Source organism: Xiphophorus maculatus, chromosome 13, assembly GCF_002775205.1.
Source record: "Xiphophorus maculatus strain JP 163 A chromosome 13, X_maculatus-5.0-male, whole genome shotgun sequence".
Taxonomy (NCBI): Eukaryota; Metazoa; Chordata; class Actinopteri; order Cyprinodontiformes; family Poeciliidae; genus Xiphophorus; species Xiphophorus maculatus.
The window spans coordinates 6489524-6510272 of NC_036455.1; the positions used below are offsets into that span (position 1 = coordinate 6489524).

General features: G+C 39.3%; 1 protein-coding gene across 1 annotated transcript; it reads right to left on the bottom strand.

The window, feature by feature from the left end:
- Positions 1–3974: 3974 nt before the first annotated feature.
- Positions 3975–6851, bottom strand: LOC111610439 (gastrula zinc finger protein XlCGF8.2DB-like). The gene is made up of 2 exons (XM_023344665.1): positions 6788–6851; positions 3975–5341 (listed from the first exon to the last, which is right to left on the bottom strand). Exons 1-2 carry the CDS (start codon positions 6849–6851, stop codon positions 4242–4244), a joined length of 1164 nt encoding a protein of 387 aa, XP_023200433.1. The 3' UTR covers positions 3975–4241.
- Between the last annotated feature and the right edge of the window lie 13898 nt (positions 6852–20749).

Below are 20749 nucleotides of genomic sequence, written 5' to 3' on the forward strand. Positions count from 1 at the left end.
ATGATTAGATAGAAAAAAGTAAAATTAAAGCAAAGTTCGCATGAGACAAAAACAACACACACAACCAGATTTATTTTATTGACACTTAAGTCTACTGTTGGGCCTAGATATCACTTGAGTGATTCATTTTAAAGATAACTTTATTTATTATTACTGTTAAACTAACTTTATTGACACTTAAGTCTACTGTTGGGCCTTGATGTCACTTGAGTGATTCATTTTAAAGATAACTTTATTTATTATTACTGTTAAACTAAAATCTCCAGCATGGGGAAGTGGGATGAGCTCGGATTTTCTTGACAGATGTTATTCCATCCATCCATCCATCTTCTTCCGCTTATCCGAGGTCGGGTCGCGGGGGTAGCAGCTTCAGAAGGGAGGCCCAGACTTCCCTCTCCCCGGCCACTTCTTCTAGCTCTTCCGGGGGAATCCCGAGGCGTTCCCAGGCCAGCCGAGAGACATAGTCTCTCCAGCGTGTCCTGGGTCTTCCCCGGGGCCTCCTCCCGGTGGGACGTGCCCGGAACACCTCACCAGGGAGGCGTCCAGGAGGCATCCTGACCAGATGCCCAAGCCACCTCAACTGGCTCCTCTCGATGTGAAGGAGCAGCGGCTCTACTCTGAGTCCCTCCCGGATGACTGAGCTTCTCACCCTATCTCTAAGGGAGAGCCCAGCCACCCTACGGAGAAAACCCATTTCGGCCGCTTGTATCCGCGATCTCGTTCTTTCGGTCATGACCCAAAGCTCATGACCATAGATGAGGGTGGGAACGTAGATCGACCGGTAAATCGAGAGCTTCGCTTTTTGGCTCAGCTCTCTCTTCACCACGACGGACCGGTACAGCGCCCGCTTGACAGCAGACGCTGCGCCAATCCGCCTGTCGACCTCCCGCTCCCTTCTTCCCCCATTCGTGAACAAGATCCCGAGATACTTGAACTCCTCCACTTGGGGCAGGACACCCCCCCTGACCAAAAGAAGGCACTCTACCCTTTTCCGGCTCAAGACCATGGCCTCGGATTTGGAGGCACTGATCCCCATCCCGGCCGCTTCACACTCGGCTGCGAACCGCTCCAGCGAGAGCTGCAGATCACGATCTGATGAAGCCAAAAGGACCACATCGTCTGCGAAAAGCAGAGATGAAATCCTAAGGCCACCAAATCGGATCCCCTCAACACCTTGGCTGCGCCTAGAAATTCTGTCCATGAAAGTGATGAACAGAATCGGTGACAAAGGGCAGCCCTGGCGGAGTCCAACTCTCACCGGAAACGAGCCCGACTTACTGCCGGCAATGCGGACCAGACTCTGACACCGGTCATACAGGGACCTGACAGCCCGTATCAAAGGGCCCGGTACCCCATACTCCCGGAGAACCCCCCACAGGGCTCCCCGAGGGACACGGTCGAACGCCTTCTCCAAGTCCACAAAACACATGTAGACTGGTTGGGCGAACTCCCATGCACCCTCCAGGATCCTGCCGAGGGTGTAGAGCTGGTCCAGTGTTCCACGACCAGGACGAAAACCACACTGCTCTTCCTGAATCCGAGTTTCGACTATCCGACGGACCCTCCTCTCCAGGACCCCTGAATAGACCTTGCCAGGGAGGCTTAAGAGTGTGACCCCTCTATAATTGGGGCACACCCTCCGGTCCCCCTTTTTGAACAGGGGGACCACCACCCCAGTCTGCCAATCCAGGGGAACTGCCCCCGATGTCCATGCGATATTGCAGAGTCGCGTCAACCAACACAACCCTACAACATCCAGAGCCTTAAGGAACTCCGGGCGGATCTCATCCACCCCCGGGGCCCTGCCACCGAGGAGCTTTTTAACCACCTCGGCGACCTCGCCCCCAGAGATTGAAGAGCCCAACCCAGAGTCCCCAGGCTCCGCTTCCTCAGTGGAAGGCATGTTGGTGGGATTGAGGAGGTCTTCGAAGTACTCTGCCCACCGGCCCACAACGTCCCGAGTAGAGGTCAGCAGCACACCATCCCCACTATAAACAGTGTTGGTGCTGCACCGCTTCACCCCCCTGAGACGCCGGATGGTGGACCAGAATCGCCTCGAAGCCGTACAGAAGTCTTTCTCCATGGCCTCTCCAAACTCCTCCCACGCCCGAGTTTTTGCCTCAGCAACCGCCCGAGCCGCATGCCGCTTCGCCCGCCGGTACCCATCAGCTGCTTCCGGAGTCCCACAGGCCAAAGAGGCCCGATAGGACTCCTTCTTCAGCCTGACGGCATCCCTCACCGAAGGTGTCAACCAGCGGGTTCGAGGGTTGCCGCCGCGACAGGCACCGACAACCTTGCGGCCACAGCTCCGATCGGCCGCCTCGACAATGGAGGCACGGAACATGGTCCACTCAGACTCCATGTCCCCCACCTCCCCCGGGACGTGTTCGAAGTTTTGCCGGAGATGGGAGTTAAAGCTCCGTCTCACAGGGGATTCCGCCAGATGTTCCCAGCAGACCCTCACAACACGTTTGGGCCTGCCAGGTCTGACCGGCTTTCGCCCCCACCACCGGAGCCAACTCACCACCAGGTAGTGGTCAGTGGACAGCTCCGCACCTCTCTTCACCCGAGTGTCCAAGACATACGGCCGCAGATCCGATGAAAGGGTGACAAAGTCGATCATCGAACTGCGGCCTAGGGTGTCCTGGTGCCAAGTGCACATATGGACACCCTTATGCTTGAACATGGTGTTCGTTATGGACAATCCATGGCGAGCACAGAAGTCCAGCAACAGAACACCGCTCGAGTTCAGGTCGGGCGGGCCGTTCCTCCCAACCACGCCCCTCCAGGTCTCACAGTCATTGCCCACGTGAGCGTTGAAGTCCCCCAGCAGAACAAGGGAGTCCCCAGGAGGAGCACTCTCCAGTACCCCCTCTAAGGACTCCAAAAAGGGTGGGTAATCTGAACTGTCGTTTGGCCCGTAAGCACAAACGACAGTCAGAACCCGTCCCCCCACCCGTAGGCGGAGGGATGCTACCCTCTCGTTCACCGGGGTAAACCCCAACGTACAGGCGCCGAAATGGGGAGCAACAAGTATGCCCACTCCTGCCCGACGCCTCTCACCTTGGGCAACTCCAGAGTGGAAGTATGTCCAGCCCCTCTCAAGGAGACTGGTTCCAGAACCAGAGCCGTGCGTCGAGGTGAGACCGACTATTTCTAGCCGGAACCTCTCGACCTCACGCACTAGCTCCGGCTCCTTCCCCACCAGAGAGGTGACATTCCACGTCCCAAGAGCCAGTTTCTGCAACCGAGGATCTGACCGCCAGGGTCCCCTCCCTCTGCTGCCACCCATCCCACACTGCACCCGGATGTTATTCCACCTTGATATTAGATGACGTCAGATTATGAAGACATAGGATTGTCAGGGATCCAACCAGGATCATTCATGCCAAGTTTGGTGCCAATTGACCTTTTAAGTGAAAGTCATAACGTTTTGTTTGCGTTGGCGAGTACGCCAAATTCGCCAATCTACCATGCCACCTGAACATATACAAAAAGTGAATTTTTTTGATAACTTTTAAAGCCCCACTCATTACCTGCATCCTGGCCAAGAATGAAGCCAATAGGTCGAAATCCATAGGAGGAGTTTGTTAAAGTTTGACTTGAATAAAAGTGAAAAATGGCCAAAATTTGCCCCTTGACCCAAAATGGCTGCCTTCCCGTGTAATTTAGGAGGTACCTCTAAGAGACGTTTTTTCTCTTTGTCTCTGCGTGGTTCTCCGGCTGCATAGCAGCACAGAGGAAGCCTCTCCGGAGAATCATAAGATCTGCCCAGAGGACTATCGACTACTCTCTGCCTTCTCTCGAGGAACTCCACAGGTCCGTTGCCTCAGGAAAGCCAAGAACATTTTAAGACTCCTCACACCCAGGTTACAATTTGTTCCAGCTGGCTGCAGATAGAGGAGCATTAAAACAAAGACAAACAGACTGAAGATCAGTTTATACCCAGTAGCCATAAGGGCATTAAATGCCACCTAGTACAATTTATCACCCAATTTTGTTATAATCCATGTCATTTTATTGAACGGTTTATATAACAACAATACAGTTTGTCATTATTGTTGCTACAGAATATGCCAGAAAAAAAACAAAGCATCTCTCAAGGAAATTGCTTCACATCTCTACGTATCCTAATGTCAAGATGTTTTATAGACATGAAATCTCTCCAGTCTTTAATTCTAGTTTTTAACCAAATCAATTTAATAGTGAAGCTCAACATAGGACACACATGTAAAACACTGCTACGGCTTGTCGCCTCTGTGAGTCATCATGTGCTGAGTTAAACTAAGTTTGTAAAAAAAACCATTTCCACAGTTTCCACATGAAAAAGGCTTTTCACCAGTGTGAGTCCTCATGTGAATAGATAAATTGTGTTTTTGACAAAAACTTTTCCCACAGGTCACACATGAAAACGGCTTTTCACCAGTATGAATCATCATGTGCCGAGTTAAATCGTGTTTTTGACTAAAACATTTTCCACAATTCACACATGAAAACGGCTTTTCACCAGTATGAATCATCATGTGCCGAGATAAATTCCGTTTTTGAAGAAAACTTTTCCCACAGGTCACACATAAAAACGGCTTTTCGCCAGTATGAATCATGACATGATGAGTTAAATCATGTTTTTTAGTAAAACTTTTTCCACAGGTCACACATGAAAACAGCTTTTCACCAGTGTGAATCATCATGTGCCGAGTTAAAACGTGTTTATGACTAAAACATTTTCCACAATTCACACATGAAAACAGCTTTTCACCTGTGTGAATCCTCATGTGCTGAGATAAATTAGATTTTCCACTAAATCTTTTTCCACATGTCACACATGAAAACGGCTTTTCACCAGTGTGAATCATCATGTGCCGAGTTAAAACATGTTTTTGAGTAAAACTTTTTCCACAGGTCACACATGTAAACGGCTTTTCACCCGTATGAGTTCTCATATGAGCATCAAAAACAGATTTGAAAGTCAAACGCTTTTCACAGATGTCACATGAGAAAGGTTTTCTTCTTTCTTGATTTTGGTTCTCAGCTTCAGCAGCTTCCTGGAAGATGACTTGGTTCCTGTTTGGTTCTGATTCAGTGTGGTCTGTTTGCTCATCAACAGGAACCACCATGCAGGTATCAGTCTCCTGTTTTAATTCAATCTGTTCTTCACCCTGACTGCAGTAAATTTCTTTCTCTTCCACTTTTATCTGCTGGTGTTTTAGATCCTCCTGCTCTTCTTTTATCTGATGATCTTCAGGCTCTTCCTGTTCTTGTTTCACCTGCAGAGGTTCCAACTCCTCCTGGTCCAGAGTGGATCTCCTCTCCTGGTAATAAATGTTACACTGCAGGCAATCTGGACAAGAAAACAGATTTAAAAAGCAATCGTTATTTTATTGAAGTAAATGGGAGAAATCGTTCATCGTTTACGACAGAAATGAAATAAATGAAAAAACCCACACCGAAAAATTTAAGAGCGTAGACAGAGAGACAGATCAGGCGACAAATCCAGCTGACAATTGGAGAATTCTCAAATGAACGGATATTAAATATTTTTTATTTATTATAAAATTAATAATAGTTGCATATGTTGTTAATATTTACGAGTAAATTTTATTATTTCAAGATATTACTTATTTTGGAACTATCATTACTTTTATTTGTATTAAAATTTGATTTTAGTTCACTTCATATTTTTGGGGTTTATTTACAGAGTTTATTTGTAGGTTAATAATTGTTTAGTTTTTGTTGCTTTGTGTTTGTTATTTACTTTGTAAGTTAGACATTAAGAACTGTGGGTCCATTTTCTGTAAGTATAGGGACTGGTATAGGACCAGCATGCACTGGGTTGGGCCTGTGGGTTTTGACCAGAGCAGGAGAGGAAACAATGAAAAGTAGTGATGGTGAGATGCAGCTTCATGAAGCCCTGAGGAACTCCATCCAATCATTCGACTCATGAGCCGATGCACCGCGGTGCTTCATTTGCTCTACTGTGACATCAACTGGACAATATATGTAAAATAAGCAACGTGAAAACAACATGAAGCTTTACAATGAATAAACAAGTTTAAAATGTTTGTGATTCTGATACATAAATTCTGATTAATCTGGTTGTATGAAACAATGGCTGGATCCAAAAGAAACTAGAAACAAATAGAAAAGAGGGTTGTGATTGGCTTGTTACTCGCTATGTCACCAGGGGCAACGATTTATTACTAAAAAATAAAAACTTTAACTGCTCAGGTTTAGGTGAGTTCTCTGTCTTACCCGCTTCATTACTCAACACATCACTAACGAAAAGTTTGATCTTTGTTATTTGCTTGTCAAACTGGAAAAATAAACTATAAAAGCAATTTTCAAGTTTTTTGGACATTGAACATCTTTTACCTTCGTACGAAGCATCACCTCAGTGCAGGAGTGGCTTGTTGACTGAACTTTTATAGGATGTTTGGTTTGACAAACAATCGCCACTACAATTTATTTATTACAAATTATTACATTTTACAGCTACTAACACACTATTATTGTTTCATGCTGTTTGCTTTACTAACCTTGCGCTGCATTGTTCACATTTCTCCTGTTTTCAAAAGTAAGTTTGATTAGTTAAAGGAGGAAAAGCCATAAAAGGTCATTTTATTTCTACATCAATAAGCCATTTTCACAGCGTAATTGTGATTCCTGCGTTCATTTACCGGTTAACAAAACATTTATACGGGAAAAGAACATTTACTAAAATGATCCTCATACAGAAAGGTGCAGACATTTAGACCTTAACCTGCATCCAAACGCTGCTGGTTCCTACCTATTCGGTGTAAGATTATCTGGGGCCTCCGGGAGAAATCCAGCAGTCTGCGATGATCATCCATCTCTTCCTCCGACTTGACGATGATTTCTTTAAACTCTGTGAATGTTTCTTCAGCAGCAGTTAACGGCTCGTTGATAAACTCGTTTAGAGAAACAGACGAACATTCAACCAAACAGACCACGTGCCGTCCTCTTTTGTCGTCTTCTTCTTCTTCTTCTTCTTTTTGTTTTATGGCGGTTGGCAAACAACTTTCAGGTGCATTACCGCCACCTTCTGGACTGGAGTATGAACCAGATGCCTAAACCCTATAATCTCTCTATTAGACCTGTTTTTCTAAGAAACCTAAATACGGAATTAAAAACCACATCTCCAGAAGATTTTTGTAGCAGATCTCTAATATTTAATTTAACTTTATTCCTATTTAACACTTCTACTAATTCCTCTCTTTCTAGATTATATTTATTACATTCCATAAAAATATGTATAACTGTTTCCAACTTTCCACAAAAATTACATAACCCCGTACTATGTTTATTTATTATTTTCAAAGTACTATTTAAGCCTACATGTCCAAATCTTAACCTAGATATAATATCTTCCTCTTGTTTATTCCTATTTTCCTTTCTACACTCCCCCACTTTTTTTTGAATACTATAATAAAACCTTGCCTTCTTTTCACCCTCCCATTGTTCCTGCCACTTCTTCTTGTAATATATTTTACTTATACTCTTTATCTCATTTTTACTATACTTAACTTTCAATTCAATTTCACTTCTCTTACTCGCACTCTTTGCAAATGTATCTGCTAATTCATTTCCAACTATTCCGATATGAGCCGGAATCCAAATAAACTTAACAGTAGATCCATTTATTCCCATTTTATGTATTGATTTATTTATATCTATCAGAATGTCTTGTCTTGCTTCCGACTCTTGTTCCATAATACTTATTAATGCACTACTCGATTCAGAACAAATTAACACTTTCTTTTCACTTAATTCTTCACTCCATTTTAACGCCATTGAAATAGCCAGTAACTCTCCTGTGTATACATTCAAACTATCCGTTAATCTTTTATTTTCCATGATGTTTAAATCTGGAACTATAAATGCTATCCCTACTCTATCATTTACCATTTTTGATGCATCTGTGTATATTTGTAAGTATTCTCCATATACCCTTCTTATGTATCTTTCCACCTCTCCTTCTACTGTCTGTCTTCCTTCTTCCAACAATGTTAAATCAACTTTCATCTCTTTTTGTATCCATGGCGGATTACATGAAAAATCCACCACCGGGCTAATTAAACATTGATTTAATCCTATTTCCTTTATTTCTTTATTTATTATCCATCCAAAACTATTTACATTTGCATTCTTAACACTTTCTTGGCATGGTTGTAATATATTATTTATAGGATAACTTTTTTTATGCCCTTTTACGTTTGCCCAAAACCCTACTCCTAATTGTTTCCTTCTTAACTCCAATGGCATTTCCCCCATTTCTACCTGTAGTGCTGACACTGGTGTTGTCTTCATTGCTCCACAGCAAATTCTTAACGCTTGATATTGTATTTTATCTATTTCTTTTAATAAGTTACTTGAGGCAGAATTATATACCACACATCCATAATCTATTACCGATCTAATAAGTCCAATATATAATATCTTCAAAGTTTTCCTACCTGCTCCCCATTCTTTACCTCTTAAACACCTCATGATATTTAATATTTTTTTACTTCTCTCTATTATTTTACTAATATGTATTTTCCATGTAAGCTTTTTATCAAACCATAAACCTAAATATTTGAATTTATCTACCCTTTCTACTTCTTTATCATACATTTTTAATTTTATATTAGTGCCTACCTTCCTATTAGTAAAGTTAACAAATTTAGATTTTGAACTTGAAATTCGAAATCCCCATTCTAGCGCCCAATCTTCTACTTTACCTAACGCTTCTTGCATTTTATCATTTAGATATTTTATATTTCTTCCCCGTTTCCAAATAAGACCATCATCCGCAAATAAAGTCATTCCAAACTTACCTTCGATTTTACTAAAAATATCATTAATCATTATTATAAATAACATTGGACTTATAATACTACGTTGAGGAGTGCCATTTTCAGTTAAACATTTTGAACTTACTTCATTTCCTATTTTAACTCTTATATTTCTATCAGTTAAAAAATCTTTAATCCAATTATAAATTTTACCGCTTAGCCCTATTTGTCTAATTTTAATCAGTAAACCTTCCTTCCATAACATGTCATATGCCTTCTCAATATCCAAGAACACTGCCATTAAAACCTCTTTATTCACCTGTGCTTTTCTGATTTCATGTTCAAGCTGTACCATAGGATCTGTTGTACTTCTTCCTTTCCTGAAGCCATATTGATATTTTTTTATTTTTTCTCTCGATTCTAAGAAGTAAATTAATCTATTATTCACCATTTTCTCCATTACTTTTCCGACACAAGATGTTAACGCTATTGGCCTGTAACTTTCAGTTAACTGAGGATCCTTACCTGGTTTACATATAGGAATAATAATTGATTCTTTCCACTTATCTGGCAAAGTTCCTTCTTCCCATATTTTATTATATAGTTTTAGTAAAACTAATTTACTCCTTTCATTTAAGTTTTTAAGCATAACATAATTTATTTGGTCCTCCCCTGGTGTTGAATTTTTTGTATTCTTTAATGCTTTTTTTAACTCTGTCATTGAAAACTTCATATTTATAGTATCATTATCAACCATTTCCTCATTTATCCTTTCATTATATTTTCTCATCGTTAATTTTCTTCCTTCTTTCTCTTCTTTACTAAGATTTTCATTACTATGCACTTTAGCTAAAACTTTTACTAATAATTCTACCTTATCTTTATCTTCTATAATCATATTTCCATTATTTTTCAGTATTGAGAAATTATATTCCTTTGACTTTCCTGACATTTTCTTAATTGTATTCCATACTCTATCTAATGCTGTAGTTTTTCCTAATGATTCACAATATTTACTCCAATAAAACTTTTTCGCATTTCTAATCTTCCTCCTGACTTCTGCTTGTTTCCTCTTATAACTAATTAAGTTTTGGAAACTAACATCTTTTTTAAGTGTTTTAAAAGCCTTATTCCTTGCTTTAATTGCCATTGTACATTCTATATTCCACCAGGGGACTATTCTTTTCTTTTTAATCCCTTTACCTTTTGGGATTGCTTCTTTTGCTACTTCAATAATACTCTTACTAACTTCTAAATTTAATTCGTTTATTGATTTTTTTATATCTATATTTATCAATCTATTCTCACTCATATCTTTATATTTCCTCCAATCAGCGTCTTTAAACCTCCATCTTCCTTGAGTATTTACCTGTTCTTTTTCCATATCTAACTCAACTTCAATAAATATTGGATAATGATCACTGCCTATTGTACTATTTTTATTTATTTTCCATTTACAACTATCTGCCAGACCTTGTGATACTAGAGTGAGATCAATGGCAGATTCCTTACCACTAATCACATCCAACCGAGTTCCTTCCCCATTATTTAATACTACCAATTCTTTTTCCTCAATTATTCCTTCTAAAATTCCCCCATTATAATCATCTTTCTCACCCCATAAAGTGCTGTGTGCATTAAAATCCCCACACCATATTAGCTTCTCTCCCCTGTGTTTAATTAGATTTTCTAACTTTGCTTTATCTATTTTCTTACAAGGATTATAATAATTTATAATGTCTATACTTCCATTTTTTGTCCACACTTTAATTCCATTAATCTCTAATTCCGTGTCCAATTGCATCTTAATAAATTTTATCTTTTCTTTTATACATATAGCACATCCTCCTCCATTTCCATTTCCTCTGTCTCTTCTTATAGTTGAATACCCACTAATACTAAACTGTAATGTTTGTTTTAACCAAGTTTCTTGAATACAAATTACATCTGGTTTCTCCTTTAATCTATTAATAAAACCTTTAAACTCTTGACCATTAGCAATTAGACTTCTAGCATTCCATTGTAATATTAAAATTATATGACTATTTGATTTGCTTCATTTTCACCTGATCCCTCTCCTTGTCTGAGTTCCTCCTGAATTCCTTCCCATGATAAGTCTGTAACATTAAAGAATCTTACTGCTGCTTTCACTATGATTTTAATTTTTTCAGTTTTAGTCCTCGCTTGTTCTGAACAATTTATAATGTAGGCTAAGAACGGGATCAATTTTTCTAGCGTGTCAGTATTTTGATCTTTATTTATCGTCTTCTTTTCTAATTTAGCTCTTTGACTTACCCCTGCACTTTTCACCTCCTTTACTGCTTCTGCATATGACATTCTCTTCTCTGTTTTTAGTTTTTGAACTTCTACTGCTTCTTTTCTCACCATACACCCTGCATATGCTGCAGTATGATCTCCTCCACAGTTGCAACATCTTATCGGCTTCTCTCCACATTCCCCATAAGAATGTTCTCCTCCACACCTACCACATCTTTGCTTCCCATTACATATTTTTGCTATATGTCCATATCTCTGACATTTGTAGCATCTCATCGGTGGAGGAATATAATTCCTAACACTGAAACTCAAATAACCAATCATTATTTTATCTGGTTTTTCTTTTCCTTTAAACTCTAATAGCACAGAAGTGCTATCCACTCTTTCTCCATTTCTGAAAGCTTGCAGTCGTCTGATATTTGTCACTTCTCCTCCTTTTATGATTTTCTTTAACTCATCCAAGTTTTCTCCTAATGGAATCCCTGATATTACCCCTTTTATTCCTCTCTCTTCTCCCATTATTTTCCTCTCCGTTATTTCTCTTTTACAAATCGACTGTATTTTTAACGCTTTGTTCTTTTGTTCAGCATTTTTACAGATAATCAACAGGCTTCCATCTCTTAACACTTTAGCTAATTCCACATCTCCAATTACTTTCTTTAAACCAATAGATAGAGTGATTGGACTCACTCCTGTCAAATCCTGCCCAGCTCTGAACTTCAAAATTACCTTGAACTCCTCCATCATTACTTTCTTTCGTGTCTCGACGTTTTCCTCCTCATCTTCGAGAGATCTTTTTCCTGTATTTATCCCTTTCTTGCCCTTATCTTTTCCTCCTCCACCTTTCTTATTTTCTACTACCGACCAACTTGTTTCCATTCCTTCATCCTCTGAGCACCCTCCACTACTACTAGCCATCTTAGTTCACTCACAGTCCAGATTATGCCTCTAAACCGCTCTTCCACTTTTTAGCTTCTCGTGACCGAACCACGCTCCGTCAGAGTTGCTCCCCCTCTTCCACGGACCTTTCCGTCAGTCCCATACCTTATTTGGAAATGGGACTATTGCATTCCGGAAATGAAGGGGGCGCTATTTTCATAATCACTAGTATAAATACCTTTAAACGCGGAGTTAAGAGGAAAGGAAGAAGAAAGAAAGAAGTTTGAGAGGTTCTTCCCCTGGTGTTCGGCTCACGATCAACAATGCAAAACTCACAAAGTCAACAAAAGGTATTTTTACCTTCTTAAATTTTTTTCACATAGTAAATCAATACGCTTTTCTAGATTAGGTTGAAAATACAATTAACAGCTAGTGAAATTCGTAATTCATACAGGGGAAGGCTAATTTTAGCATGTAGCATAGCTAGTTATTATCCCGCAGGGCACCATTAGATAAAAATAGAAAAGTAGATAACATGTATAATTGAGAAATGTATTTTATGCTCAAACTGTTTTTTATTTTCATTATCCACGCATCTATTTCCAACATGAACATAAATATTGCTGTCCCCTTTGCTGTCCCCTTTGCTACAGAACCATATAGCACAAACTGCTATGGTTCAACATAACGGTATGTATAACTACACTTGAAAAATATAAAATATTTTTTACATACCAGTTTTCTACTGTTTCTCTTTTATTTTTAAAGGTTAATCTTTTTTAAATATGTTTTGTACACCAATGTTAAATTTCTGGAAAGTCTAATATATTTTATAAACTAACAGCAGCCATTATATTTGGGTGTTGTACCCAGATGTGATACTCTAATGAAGAGTAGCACAACTTCAGTTTTAGTAAGTAACTGCAATAAACTACACAAGTAAGAGTAACAAAGTATTTGGTGAAATGGCTATCATTAACTACTGTTTTACTGATCATAATGTGCAATGTGATTTTTTATTTTGTTTTATTTTGTTTGTTATTTTCAGATGCCTCTGAATGTTCTTGAAGCTGTTCTCCAGGAGGTGATACCAGCACAGGGAGACTCAGCCTACCTCACCTTGGCATTGACCTGCAGGTGCTTTGAAGCCGTTGTGTCTGAGCCAGTTTTCAGGAAGAAGACTCACTTTGCTTGGCTGGATGGTAAGGAAGGACCTTTGACGTTTTTCACCTAAAACATGTGAAATTAGATTTCAACTACATGAAATCGATTTTTCATTAACAGGTGAGATCAACTGGGGAAAATTTTCAAAAACATTCAAGGCAGAAAACCGGATTCCTTTTGCGGTTGTAACGTGTTTTTCCTGCCACCGGTAATATAAAGACTGTGGGCTTCACCGGCGATGGAAGACGAGGAGAGTACCCTGGTTACTACTGTGATGGCCGACCTGGACACTGCACTGACTGTCAATACTGAATGCAAGGAGAATATTAGTTGCTTTCCACAGTCTTTCACACATTTCAGTTGTCACACATTGTTCGTTTTTTTTGTGACATCATGCCATTTTAAATCATTTCTGCTAAAGAATATTTGCCTTTTGACTTGTGCAGTCATCCTTTTTAATAATGTGTTCTTTCAATATTATTTACATTTTTGAATGTTCCTTTTGTTGTAGCTCAGTTGATTTGCATTATTTAGTTTTCATAGAAATGGTGCCGTTTCCACACAAAGTTACTTTGTGGCTGTAATTTGTTGGAGAGAGTAGAACCAATAAAGTAGTTGTAAATATATTGTAACAGCGTTGTTTAACAATAGGATAACCTTGTTTTAAAAATTTTAAATGCAAGCAAAGCTAATAACTTGCAATATTTTATATGTGTAAATACAATGTTTCCTATACTTTTTGAACAATGACTGGAATCAATACAATTTTTTTTTACAAACCTGACATACAGCTAAGTTGTTTATGTTTTAACAGTCAGAATCAACTTGGGTTTTTTTGTAATAAAGCAAGCACATACAGAAACATATTGTTCAGATACAAACAAGATTAAACGAGCAGAGCGAAGGTGTAGTCGGGGTGGAGGTGATGGAAGCTCAGATGAGGAGCAGTTGCACACATCAAGCCGGACTTTATGAAGGGTGGAGGAGATGAGCCCGGCGCCGTTAGGCTGGGATGGAGACACATAATCAGGTGATTGGCTGAGCAGGTGAGATGAAGACAGTTATAGTTAGAATTTACACACTGGTTTAATTTATGTAACCAGTGACTTTATTCAAAAAGGTTTTCATATAGAAAAAAGATCATTTTCTCTGGCAGTTACCAGCGCAGTGTCTACTGCCAGGGTCCGAGCGCCAAAGATTATTTCTTGTCAAATAAACTTTATAAAACCTACTTTCTGTGTGAGTCTTTCCAGGTTGAAGCTACATTTAAAGTTTTAAATGAATCCCTTTTTGTTTTGCAACAATTGGATATTTAAGGTCTTTATTTTATGAATCGATTGCAATTAATAGAATTGATATGGAATTTCTAAATGGAATAGTGGGACACCAATCAGTTTACTGGTTGAACTGGAGTCCTTATAGCAAAAGTTTCCAATGAGACATTATGGTAAACAATGATAATAGCTGAGCCAGGTCACCTGCAACCAAAAATATTCTAGTTTTCTGAATGGCACTTGTTAGAAGTTCAGAAGTCCTTTGGTTTGTAAATTATATTCACAATGTGAATAATAAGAAAAATATTTGGCAAATAAGCAACAAAAGTGCACTGTGAATGGACGTACTAAGTTGGCCAAAATTGTTGACTACATGTTTTACTGACCAAATCTCTTTTCCATCTAGTTCTTATTTAATAAGCCAGAGGCTATTATATTTTAGATTTTAACTTATTTATTTCAAGAGTACCATTCACAACATCAAAATATTTTATTTGAACTTCATTTGTCTATATCTGTTTTCTTAATCTACGATGGACTGGCGATCTGTCCAGGGTCAGCAGCCCTCATGACCCCGTTATAGGGATAATTCATGATAATTAATGGATGGATAAATGTGCTCTTAATGTAATGTACATTTGTCTCCAAAATATTAATTTGATTCATGTTTTATACTTTTGTTTGAGATAGATTGGGTGTAAGGATAGATAAATACATCTCCATAATGTTTTCTTATTGTTGCTTATTCTAGATTGTTTGTTACTAATATAATTTTAAATAAAGATTTAATAAAGATTTGAAAATAAAAAAAAGTGACTTACCACGTGACAGACATACCACGTGACATATCACGTTTTGTAGCCATTTCTTTACTATTTAATTTGTATTTTTAATGTTGAAAGTGTTCTTGGGTGTTTTAAAAGGCGTTGTCAAATAAAATACGTTATTATTAGTATAATTATTATAACACGGTCGGTACAGGAAATAGTGTCACTAGCGCCCCCTTCATTTCCGGAATGAAATAGTCCCATTTCCATATAAGGTATGAGACTGGCAGTGGTCCGTCCCCGCCCCATTCTGTTTGCTGCAGCGAGGTGTACTTGATTGTCTTTCGTTCGCTTCCTCATCCTTCTTCTTCTTCATGGATTTAATGGCGGTTGGCAACAAACTTTTAGCAGCATTACCGCCACTTACTGGTATGGAGTGTCGTCCGTCCGTACAAAATAAATAAAAAATAAACCATTCTAATATAAAATTTTCTATTGTTTCATATCTTATACAGTAATTATATCTATTATATCTTTAGATTTTTCAATGAGTTGTCTTATCATTCTATACCAAATTTGATCTTTACCTGGTGCTGTATTTTTTGCCTTCTTAATGCATAATTCATTTCAGCTTTTGTAAACTCAACATTTAACAAATTATTTATTTCTTCAACACTCTGTAATACATCTTTATATTTAAGTTTTGTATTTTCTCTCCCTTTTCTTCCCTCTTCACTAGGATTATTTGAACTGTGAATTTTACTAAATGTTCTTGCCAATATTTCAACTTTATCTTAATGTGGCAACCTGGGGTGGATTTTCTTTATTAGGAAACCCAAATGTAAGATGTTAAAGTTTAAGATAAGGGAAACCGACAACGCCACCTGGAATAACTCCAGGAAAATAGAATAATAATAAGGACACAGGTACGTTCTACAGGAAGTGAGACAAGATTCAGACAATTCTACAAAAAAATTTATTAAACTTTAATAGGTTGTTTAATTTCACAATAACCTGAAATCGAATAGTTAAAACAGTGAAGGCATTTTTAATAAAGTTGATTATAAAATGTTTAAATTTCAGAGGAAACTGAGGCTTACCAGTGGGGGGGAGAGTAGTGAGGAAAGGGGCAACATCCAGTGAAGAAAAGGGATCACCCTGGACACTACAAAGACACGGCAAACACACACACACAAAAAAAAAGGGGTGTTCCACAAAACACACAAGACAAGACACCGCCACCAGGGGTCACCACCGCCACCACAGAAGCCTCAGTCCCTAAAAGAAAGACAAAAAATGAAACAATATGAGTAAAACAGTGATACAATAGCATTAAAATATTGCTTTTTATCCCGTTCGTAGTGCCATCGATACTCCCGGCAGCGGGGGAAAGTTCATACAAATCTTTTAAAACAATTCATCGTAGGCAAAACAGCAGCGAGTGTACGTCCAAATTTAATAGTTGTCAGGGACTCAGCAGGAGGCTAAAAAATAGAGTAGATTATTAATACAACTGCTGATAAAAACTATGACTTATGGTAGCTGCTTACCTGTAAATTACCACACGGCCAGATTAACAGATCCACAAGTTCACCTATGGAGCGCAGCTGTAACAGAACACTACATAAAGGCTTCGTTTACATGAGACGGATATTACCTAGCCATGCTAGCGCTTACCTTCCCGGCAGCAAACAACCGAACAAATTGGTCCAGGAGTTGGAGGCACAGCAAGGGAGGCTAAACAAATCAAACCAGCATAGCATTAATGGCTATGATAAAAGCTGACAAACAAAGAAACAGCCACGCTTACCCAGCACAGCTCAGCAAACTAAGCAAAATGAGTTGACGTCATGACGCAAGTAGTCTTGTGGCAGGTAGAGACCTGCTTATATGCAGCAGCTGAAATTGATCTTAAAGTGGCAGCGTACCATTTATGCTGCTACATTAATCTTTTATTACATTTGTATTATCTATTTTAATGTAACATATTCGTATAGCGGGTGGAGATGATAAAACTGATGATGCCAGTGAAAACGTGAGGCGGTTGGGAGATTCGCTTTGTAGTTCGGGCACGAAAGCTTATGGCGGCGAGCGACGATGTGGAATCGCTTGCGGGGATAAAACCTGGGGAAACAGGTTACGGCGAAGGAACAGATTTCATGGAATGCTGGAGATTCGAGCTGCTGAGATGGAGGCTGAAACTGAACCAACTGTGAAGAAGATTCCCCCCAAAAAGCTATGCCCAACGGGCTAAATTAGAATGGTTTGAATGATTCCGCAGCTGGTGGTCCTGGTTCTGGTTGGTTGTTTGGAGCTCTGTGTGTGCGGAATGCAAGGGGGTGCATGGCGTCCATTTTTGTTTTGTTTACTTTCACATTGGGTGAGTGGGTTTGAATGTCTGGGTGTTACGTGACTGTGCATGAAACCTGTTCAACTGGAACTGTCTCTGAGCCACGGAGTGACCACGTTGTGTGATGAGTTCTATATATATTGTGAGGGCTTGCAGCTCCAAGTCAGATCTCACTGCAGCTCTGTGCTATGTGTATTGTTCTCCGTCTGCAGACGAAATAAAGCTTTGCTCTTTGCCATTTGCCAGAGTCTCTGTCTGACCTGTTATCACACAGATTTTTTGTCTACATGGGGTTGAATGTCTGGGTGTACACATGAGAATAGGAACATGTGATCTTGTCTCTGTGTGCCTGGTCTGTCTGTCAGGTTTGGTCTCTGGCTCCCTCCTCTCTGTGATCACCTTTATATCAAGTTGGGTGAGAGGAGGGGGCCCCTATAAAACTTTTTTCTCACCTTTCTTTTCTCTCCTGCTTTCTTCTCCGTCTCATTACAATTTAATAAAATAAACCCTAAGCAGTTTTTAATAAAGTTTCATGTAATTATATCAGGGGGAAGCCATAATGGTCCACTTGTGCAAGTCTTTAGGGCTTAACCTTGGTACTCGACAATGCTGAGTGTCACACTGTCAGACAGGACAAGTTTAATACAAAACACAACAAAAAGACAAAATGCAAGTGTTTAGTCAATGGTAAATGTATGTATAGCGATTTATCTAGTGCAGAGGATGCCAAAGTGCTTTACATGTTGATGGTGGTAAGCTACATTGTAGCCCAGCTGCCCTAGGGCAGACTGACAGAAGCTGCTACACAATGGGCGCCATCGGACTTCTGACTAACAGCAGGCAAGGCAGGTTTGGTGCCTTGCTCAAGGACTCAACAACTGAGATGGATGTGGGAAGTTTGAACTGGAAACCATCAGTTACAGGAGCCACAGTGGCTACAACCAGTACAGGTGTAGTACCACCATCTACTGGGTTCAAGGATCAGGCACAACATACACTAAAGGAAAACTCAAAACTTTTAATGTTAAATGAAATGTTACACGTTTATTTCTTTCTAAAATACATATAAACATAAAAATAGTTTCAACATTAAAATACAGTAATCTAAATGCTGCAGCAGAAAAAAGCAAAATATTGAAAAATGACTTCATCTATCAGCATCAGTACTGGCACTCCTCAGGGCTGTGTGCTGAGCCCTCTGCTCTTCATGTTGTACACACACAACATACAGTTTCACATAAACAGCATGTTAATACAATAACATACAGTCTAACATTATTGTTTTGTGATACAGAATATGCAAAAAAACAAAGATCTCTAAAGGAAAATGTGTCATGGTTGCACATCTACAAGTATCCAAAAGTGAAGATCCAAATTATCACACTTAACAAATAAAACAATTTTGAGCTTTATAGACATGAAACCCCTCCAGTCTTTCATTCAAGATCTTAACCAGAACAATTCCATAGTGAACCTCAACATTGGACATGTATGAGAAATACTTCTACGGCTTTTCAACTGTGTGACGCCTCAAGTGTTGATATAAACTGAATTTGCGACTAAATCTTTTCTCACAGGTCACACATGAAAACGCCTTTTCCACTGTGTGAATCCTCATATGCTGAGTTAAAGCTGGTTTTTGACAAAACCTTTTCCACAGTTCACACATGAAAACGGCTTTTCACCAGTGTGAATTCTCATGTGCTGAGTTAAATGCCGTTTATGCCTAAAACTTTTTCCACAGTTCACACATGAAAACGGCTTTTCACCAGTGTGAATCCTCATGTGCTCAGTTAAAGCCGGTTTATGAATAAAACTGTTTCCACAGGTCACACATGAAAACGGCTTTTCACCTGTGTGAATCATCATGTGCTCAGTTAAAGTAAATTTTCGACTAAAAGTTTTCCCACAGGTCACACATGAAAATGGCCTTTCACTGGTGTGAATCATCATGTGCTGAGATAAATACTGTTTATGCCTAAAAGTTTTCCCACAGGTCACACATGAAAACGGCTTTTCATCTGTGTGAATCATAATGTGCCGAGTTAAATACTGTTTATGCCTAAAACTTTTTCCACAGGTCACACATGAAAACGGCTTTTCACCTGTGTGAATCATCATGTGCCGAATTAAATCGTGTTTTTGAGTAAAACTTTCTCCACAGGTCACACATGAAAACGGCTTTTCACCAGTGTGAATCATCATGTGCCGAGTTAAATTAGATTTTTGACGAAAACTTTTTCCACAGTTCACACATGTAAACGGCTTTTCACCCGTATGAGTTCTCATACGAGCATCAAAAACAGATTTGAAAGTCAAACGCTTTTCACAGATGACACTTGAGAAAGGTTTTCTTCTTCCCTGATTTTGGTTCTCAGCTTCAGCAGCTTCCTGGAAGATAACTTGGTTCCTGTTTGGTTCTGATTCAGTGTGGTCTGTTTGCTCATCAACAGGAACCACCATGCAGGTATCAGTCTCCTGTTTTAATTCAATCTGTTCTTCACCCTGACTGCAGTAAACTTCTTTCTCTTCCACTTTTATCTGCTGGTGTTTTAGATCCTCCTGCTCTTCTTTTATCTGATGATCTTCTGGCTCTTCCTGTTCTTGTTTCACCTGCAGAGGTTCCAACTCCTCCTGGTCCAGAGTGGATCTCCTCTCCTGGTTATAAACGTTACACTTCAGGGAATCTGGAGAAGAAAACAGGGAAAGAGTAATTGCTACCTTTTCTGAAATAAATACGAGTAATTGTTCATCTTTCAAGACAGAAATGAATAAAAAAATCCAATTGATAATTCAAGAGCGTAGACAGAGATACAGATCAGTCGATATATCCAGCTGACATTTGGGTAATTCTCAAATTAACGGATATGAAAAAAATATTTTATTACAAAATTAATTGTAGTAGGGATTATTGTTAATATTTACCTGCAAATTGTATTATTTCAAGATACTATTTATTTTTATTACTTTGAATTATATTGAAATTTTACTTTAGTTCACTTTATATTTTTGGGGTTTATTTACAGAGTTTATTTGTAGGTTAATAATTGTTTAGTTTTTGTTGCTTTGTGTTTGTTATTTACTTTTGTAAGTTAGACATTAAGAACTGTGGGTCCATTTTCTGTAAGTATAGGGACTGGTATAGGACCAGCATGCACTGGGTTGGGCCTGTGGGTTTTGACCAGAGCAGGAGAGGAAACAATGAAAAGTAGTGATGGTGAGATGCAGCTTCATGAAGCCCTG